Source organism: Alexandromys fortis, unplaced genomic scaffold (assembly GCF_014885135.2).
Source record: "Alexandromys fortis isolate MF-2015 unplaced genomic scaffold, M_Fortis_MF-2015_v1.1 scaffold_323, whole genome shotgun sequence".
Taxonomy (NCBI): Eukaryota; Metazoa; Chordata; class Mammalia; order Rodentia; family Cricetidae; genus Alexandromys; species Alexandromys fortis.
Genome location: NW_026068278.1, coordinates 322,834 through 330,248, shown reverse-complemented (window position 1 = coordinate 330,248; position 7,415 = coordinate 322,834). Strand labels below are relative to the sequence as shown.

Below are 7,415 nucleotides of genomic sequence, written 5' to 3'. Positions count from 1 at the left end.
AAGAGCAGTCAGGGTTCCCTGCCCTGTGGGCAGTCCAAGGTCCTCCCTTCTCCATCCAGGTCTAGTAAGGTGAGCATCCAAACTGCCTAGGCTCCCACAAAGCCAGTACATGCAGTAGGATCAAAACTCAGTGCCATTTTCCTTAGCTTCTCAGCAGCTCTCATTGTCCACCTTATTCAGAGAGTCCGGTTTTATCCCATGCATTTTCAGTCCCAGTACAGCTGGCCTTGGTGAGCTCCCAATGGATCAGCCCCACTGTCTCACTGGGTGGGTGCCCCCCTCGCGGTCTTGACTTCCTTGCTCATGTTCTCCCTCCTTCTGTTCCTCATTTGGACCTTGGGAGCTCAGTCCATTGCTCCAATGTGGGTCTCTGTCTTTATCTCCATCCATCGTCTGATGAAGGTACTATGGTGATATGCAAGATATTCATTAGTATGGCTATAGGATCGGGCCATTTCAGGTTCTCTCTCCTCAGGTGCCCAAGGACCTAGTGGGGGACATCACACTGGACCCCTTGGAACCCCACTAGAGTTAAGGCTCTTGCCAACCCTAAAATGCCTGCCACAATTAAGATATATACTTCCCTGCTCCCATATCCATCCTTCCATTATCCCAATTAAAATGCTAATTAACCCAATTAAAAAATGGGGCACTGAACTGAACAGAGAATTCTCAACAGAAGAAGTTCAAATGGCCAAAAGACACTTAAAGTCATGCTGTTGATTTTTATGAAGTGTTATGAGTGGCCGAGCTTCCCATCACTTACCAAAGCAATAATCATATTTAGGAACCTGCGATTGGCTACAAGCTTAGGAGAGTGATAGACAAATATATAAAAGTACATGGATAGACTGAAATAAATCAAGAAGAATAAAAACTATTGTCCAGGTAGGATGTTCATAAGTGAGAAGGTGAAATCTGAGCCTAATAAGATAGGACACAAATCAGTTCCTCAGATTTTATTAAAGATAAACATGTGAAATCATATGTATGAAATGTGTGAGAGCTGCTTCCTCACAAGTTATTTCCTGAGAAGTTATAAGAATGAGACAACTCCACAGACACCAAAACAAAGAATTTTAAGTAGTTCCTTAAACAGGATTTCTAATCACCAAAAGTGCCAATACCATTTAAATTCTTTCCAGGAAGTTACTGAGATATATAAATATATTAAGAACCTGGCATTCTCCTCTGCCTGCACTGAATGAATTTGGACCTAGTTAATGTAAAAACTTCCATGTTTTGCTTCTCAGGCCTGAATGTTATAACTAATAATATTTCCTGTTTCTTCGGAATTGGAAATCCAGACAGCATCACAATGTTCCTGAGGTTCAATATCAAGTACCTCTACGACACACAAACCAAATCTCAGTTTCCTGGAGGAGAAATTGCAAACATTGCCTTTGCTTCCTTTTATGCACTCTGGGACCTCCCCCAATGCAAAGCACTCCTCAAGCTCAGGATGAAATCCAAGGCCAAGCTGAGAGGCCCCATCTCCTTCTGACTAGAGCCTCCAACACATCATGGCTGTCCTGGTGCTGCTCCTCTGCCTGGTGACATTTCCAAGCTGTAAGTGCTTCAGGGTTTCAGAAAAGGAACCCAAGTTTTTCATCTATGGTTTATATAACTGATGGTGATGTTGCTTGTCCCTAGGTGCCCTGTCCCAGATACAGCTAAAGGAGTCAGGACCTGGCCTGGTGCAGCCACCACAGACCCTGTCGCTCACCTGCACTGTCTCTGGGTTCTCATTAACCAGCTATGGTGTAAGCTGGATCCGCCAACCCCCAGGAAAGGGTCTGGAGTGGATGGGAGTAATATGGGGTAGTGGAAGCACAAATTATAATTCAGCTCTCCAGTCCCGAATCACCATCACCAGAGATACCTCCAAGAGCCAAGCATTCTTAAAACTGAACAGTCTGCAAACTGAGGACACAGCCATGTATTACTGTGCCAGAAACACAGTGAGAGAACTCCAGTGTGAGCCTGAACAAAAACCTCCATATGGAGACACTCACGACCAGCAGAGGGCAACGGGGACCAACAAGGTCTCCCAAGACCAGTATGTGGTTGCTTAATTAGATAAGAAGTTCTAGACTGTGCTGCCTGAGAATATGTTTCAATATTAGTATCTGCGTGTTCCTCTTCCAAACACAAATTGGAAAAAAAAATCTCTAGAGGCCTTTCTTAACTGTCATAGTCTAATAAACTTCCTATTTGTTCAAATACTATAACAAATAGCTTGTAAGATAACAATCTGCTTATTATTATTAGACAGAATGGCATATAACTTTATATGTTTCACATACACATACACATATACATACATATTCAAACATTTTCTTATATATATATAGATATTTTAAAGGATTCACCAGACAATTGTTGGATGTTAGGTTCAATTATAAGCTAGAAAACTTTAAAAGACCTGTAATTTGTCCTGTTTCTTTTTGCACCTGTGATAGAGAAACCACAGCTTCCCTAATTTAAAGTAATTTTTTCCTCAACACACTGGAAACTGAAATACCCATAGTTTCCTTCTACATCAAGAAGGTCCCATAAAAAGATAGAATTGATTATTGCTTTTGACAGATACCATTTCATGCATTTGCATCTTAGTAAGAATTAATTTCCCATCAGACTTATAATCAGTGGTTCCTCGGGCTGAATGATTAGTTATTGTTTGGGGGTGTGTCTAATTTTAAAACTGACTTTCTCCATATATTAAAACAGGATGTGTTCTTATTAACTTTGGTCAACTTCCATATAACTCATTATTTAGGATAATCCTTCCAGACTAACTGCTTAATCTTCTTACTTTACACTGTCCAAACCATGACCAGACTTCTCTAATTTTACTTTTTCAAAGATGAAATTCTTAAGTTGCACAGGTTAAGTGGTCGTCTTGTCCTCTTGATTCCTGGCTATTACTGACACAAGGCCCTCTGACATGCAGATTGGTTTGATATTTCAACTGCTGAGAACTGAGCTACAGCACACATTAAAGGGAAAGGTTGCTACTGCTCATCTGTGCACTCGGAAAGTAGCTCAGAGGTTCAAAGAGCATACTATTCTTTCAGGGAAACAGCTTCAATTTTTGGCATGCACAATCATTAAGTCATACCTCCCTGTAAGTCTGGAAAACCCATGCTTTCTATTTGTCCCCATGCACATTACACTACTGACCCAGAAACATACACACATAATTAAAAAACAAAATATTTCACTATCTCATCCACTATTGAGTTAACACAATGTGTGTATTCCATAGTTTATATGAAGCTTTTATACATATATTAAATTTCAAAAAGTATTCTTCATGTGGATTAATGAATATTGTTTTTGAAATACCATTACTCTTTGTACAAAGGTTTGTACCTTTAACACCTAACATTTTTGTCTCATCCAAGAGATCAGTCTTATTTCTTTCTCAAATATAACTCATTTCTATCACTTGTCTGAAATTTGAGTCTAAGGATAGCACATAGCTCTATTGCCCTCATGAACAGACATTTTACTGCAGGCCATCCTCTCCTTTGGGTCTTTCATCTTGGCCAAAGCAAGTGGGCAGAGGATATTTCATAGAACAAGCATCTTTGATCAACATAAAAATGAAAATTAAAGCCAAAATGATAAGTTGCCTGTATTTAATAATTCAAGACCCATTTACTAAAGTAAAAAAAAAAAAAAAAAGAAATCACAGAGCTATGAGGATGGAGAAAAATGGGCCTTGTGCCTTGTAAAAGGGAACATAGTTCTGTTACTTTACTGTAAAGAAATTTTGGCAAACCACAAAAATTTTATATACAAGAACACATGCCCAGCATTCTCATTTATATGTGAGATCTGAAGAAAATGACATTTCAATTAAAATAGATTATTGCACTTCAATGAATATTTCCATATCCCACTGTTATACTGTCTCTCACTGATGGACTCTCTATACGTGAAGCCTGAGGTGTCAAATCTCACAGAAACGCCCACAATAAATTGTGATTGTAGCTATCACATTTCTATAATTTTCACTTAATTTCTTTCAGTATTACAATTGTCCAGAATTAAAAGTGGGCACAGAAGTTACATTGGTTATATTTCTGTAAATTAATTAATTGAGTTAATATGGCCATATAATAATTTGTGCGTTCAAATATCAGCATCCTGCAAAGTTTTCAAGTGAGTAAACATCTATGAAAATATTATACTGTAAGACCAAAAAAAGAAAATATTCATTGTTGCCCTGAATCTCCTTTCATGATTACCTAAAAAGATTATTTTCGGGAATATGGGACATTTTTATGTACAACAGTTATGCTCACTTGATGAGTTTGCTGCATTGCTCACTGGCCACTGGTCTTTGTGGCACTTGGACAGACATTGACTGTATTTTTTTCTAATTGAAGCAGAACCTCCTAGTCACTGTGTTTTCCCTTCTAGTGGATTATTTTTCTCCAAGCTCTCACATTCATCCTCTGTCTTCAGGACTAAGGAATCTCTCTTATACAATATCTTTTTGTATTCCATGTTATTGAAAATAAACACAAATCATGTATCTGTTAATTTTAATTATTAAATAAATTTAACATATACATAGAATATAAAATTCTTCTTCTTGCTTTTGTCCACCTGTGAGACAACCTCCAACTGGTCCATAAGCCTGGGCATCAGAGCTAACATCCTAAATCTCTTTGTCGCAACTTACCAATGGGAAATCCTAAAATACACACCTACTGTCCACAACCCAGAGCACTCTGACATGAAGCACTAGGATTTGTCATAATGCACAGAAATACTTGTATTCAGAATGAATTGTAGGATGTGGACACTGAATCCTATTTGCAGGTTTTATCAGAGAAGACCATGCTATAAATATTGGGCTGCAATTTGGTCAAGGTTAGGCACCAGTTCTTATGTCTTCCTGATTCTCAGGCAGTTTAGAGACATTCCTGTTTATTCACATGAGACAAAATTATCCAGAAAATTTTTATATATAATGTTTGGATTTTCATTGCTAAAATGCATTCTGTTTTTATTAAACAGGCAAGATATAACATTTTGTGGTTATAAATTTTGTAACTGCTACCCCCTCACTTTTCTCAACAAGAAAGCTTCTGTATGTTTTAAGTTAAGGTGATTTTAATGATTCTTGATTTGTCATCTAAAATATATTTGAAAATGTTAATTTTTGCCATGTTCACTATAATTTTATCATCTTCTTTTCTTCCATGTATATAAAAATAAAACCTTGTTCTTTTAACACCTTCACAGTGACTGCACCTGTAGCTGCTGCAGTTTCATAAAGTGATTCCATAGTTACTAACCAGCCCATGCCTGAGTCAATCAGATCCAAACCTAGCACTTCCACAAAATGTAGTTTGTAATGAAATCTCTAATGTTCTATTTACCAGCAAAGACTCAGAAACCAGAAGCTGGACTGGCAACCCACTAGCTCAGAGAGTTTAGAAGCTGACATTTCCTCTTCATCATGGTCTCAGAATTGAGACCATCAACTCAAAAATGACGCCACAGTCAAAGTTACCTCTTCCATCTTCCTGTGAATCTCAGTATCTGTGCAAATATAATTCAGTTCTCATATTCTGAGTCACCATTAGCAGGATCACCTCAAAGAGACAAGTTTTCTCAAAATGCAACACTCTGTAAACTGAGGACAGAGACATATATTACTGTGACTGACACACAGTGGAAACAGGAGGGGATGCAAAGGACCAACAGGAGTTCCAAGACCATTAGGGGTCACGTCAGAAGTATGGGTGTTATAGACTATGCTGCATGAACTCTTGCTTTAATTTTAAAATGTGAGGTTTCTTCTTTCAGTCAAAAAGTCCAGTTGAGGGTCCTCTCCTCTGTTGAAGCCTATCAAGCTTTTTATTTGTTCCCAAGCTAGAACCAATGGATTATACCCACAAATCAAATCATTTGAGCTATACATTTGCTTCTCCTTGTCAGACAAATTGACATATCATTTTATATGTGCCATGAATTTACATATATGTTTCCATTTAATTCCATTCAATACATTGTGCTGTGTTGTGTTGTTTGTGTGTGTGTGTGTGTGTAAATTTGTATTTCAAAAGAAGACTTAAGTTAGGACACTTGTTAAATATAAGTTCATTAAGTATGCTTAGGAATTTACAGTAATCTGTAATTTTTTGGATTTTTTTTGTGGAAATGATGGAAATACTATTTGTACCCTGAATTAATGTTTCACAACATTAATATTGGAAATTTAATATTCATTATTTTCTTATTCAAAACCACCAGGACGTAGAAGTATTCACTTCATTATAATTTCTGACAATTCACATTATTATGTATTTCCCTCTTGATAAAATTTACATTTCACATCAAAATACAGAGGACTGGTTCCTCTTCAGCTGCGTCCTGAACCCTCAGATCACAAAATTCTCTGCCTCCAGTGTGCATGTTTCACCAGATGTCAGCTTTAGTCCTTTTCCCCCTCTATCATCAGTTTTATCAAAGACAGCTGCAGTGATATCAGCAGTGAGTGTTGAAGGTTTGGAGAGATACAGAAGTGTCAAGATTCTTAGAATCCTGACATCAAGACTTATAACAATGAATTGCATAATTCCACACAAAGCAGAAAATAGATTATTCAGTCTCATGTTACCCAGGCTCAGGCTGAGGATCAGAATTCATGACTGCTGGGGACTAGGTATGAGCAGGGAGAAACACTTAAACAATTTGGTTAGACCTAAAATATACCAAAGCCAATAACTAGAAGTTCTAATTCTAAGCATTTACACTATGATAAAAAATATCCATGACATGATATTAAGATTCTAACACTATATCCCAAGTTACTGCTCACATATCCACATCAGTATCAGTAAATTAATAAACAAAAAGTAGAAGTATCTTCCACTTAAATACAAGAGAAAAATTAAGAGTACATGTAAAGTCCCTTGAATTAGACTGCTCTTGACTGTCTAGGGATTGTTCTAGGGAGTTATAAAGGAAACCATAACTAGATGTTATGAATGCAAAATCAGGACATGCACAATCTCAAGGTAAAAAACAATGGAGTAGGTATTCTTATAACATGTGCCCTGATAGTGTGTGACTACAGCACATAGATTTCTATGCTGTTCTTTCCTTAATTCTGTCTGGCCATCAATTTGGTGTCAATTGTAAAATAAACAAATTCGTGCAAATAACTATTTTATAAATTATGTGTAGATTTTTCTTTAAATAGGTCATATACAAATAACTGAAGAATCTGACCTGTTCACTATTGGTCCAGAAGATGGTCCCATAATAATTGACTGACCCTGGTTTATTCAGAGCAGACATGAAAATACATTTCATCAGTATCTGGTAGCCCCAAATAATATGTATAATATAAATACATATTTTTCTCACATTAAATCATTTCATAACTA

General features: G+C 37.0%; 1 gene segment (V, D, J or C); it reads left to right on the top strand.

Annotated features, from left to right (window-relative positions):
• The first annotated feature begins 1,448 nt into the window (after window positions 1-1,448).
• Window positions 1,449-2,075, top strand: LOC126494687 (Ig heavy chain V region PJ14-like). The segment is given in 2 exon segments: window positions 1,449-1,569; window positions 1,654-2,075. Coding segments are annotated over 2 exon segments (468 nt in total).
• Window positions 2,076-7,415: the final 5,340 nt, after the last annotated feature.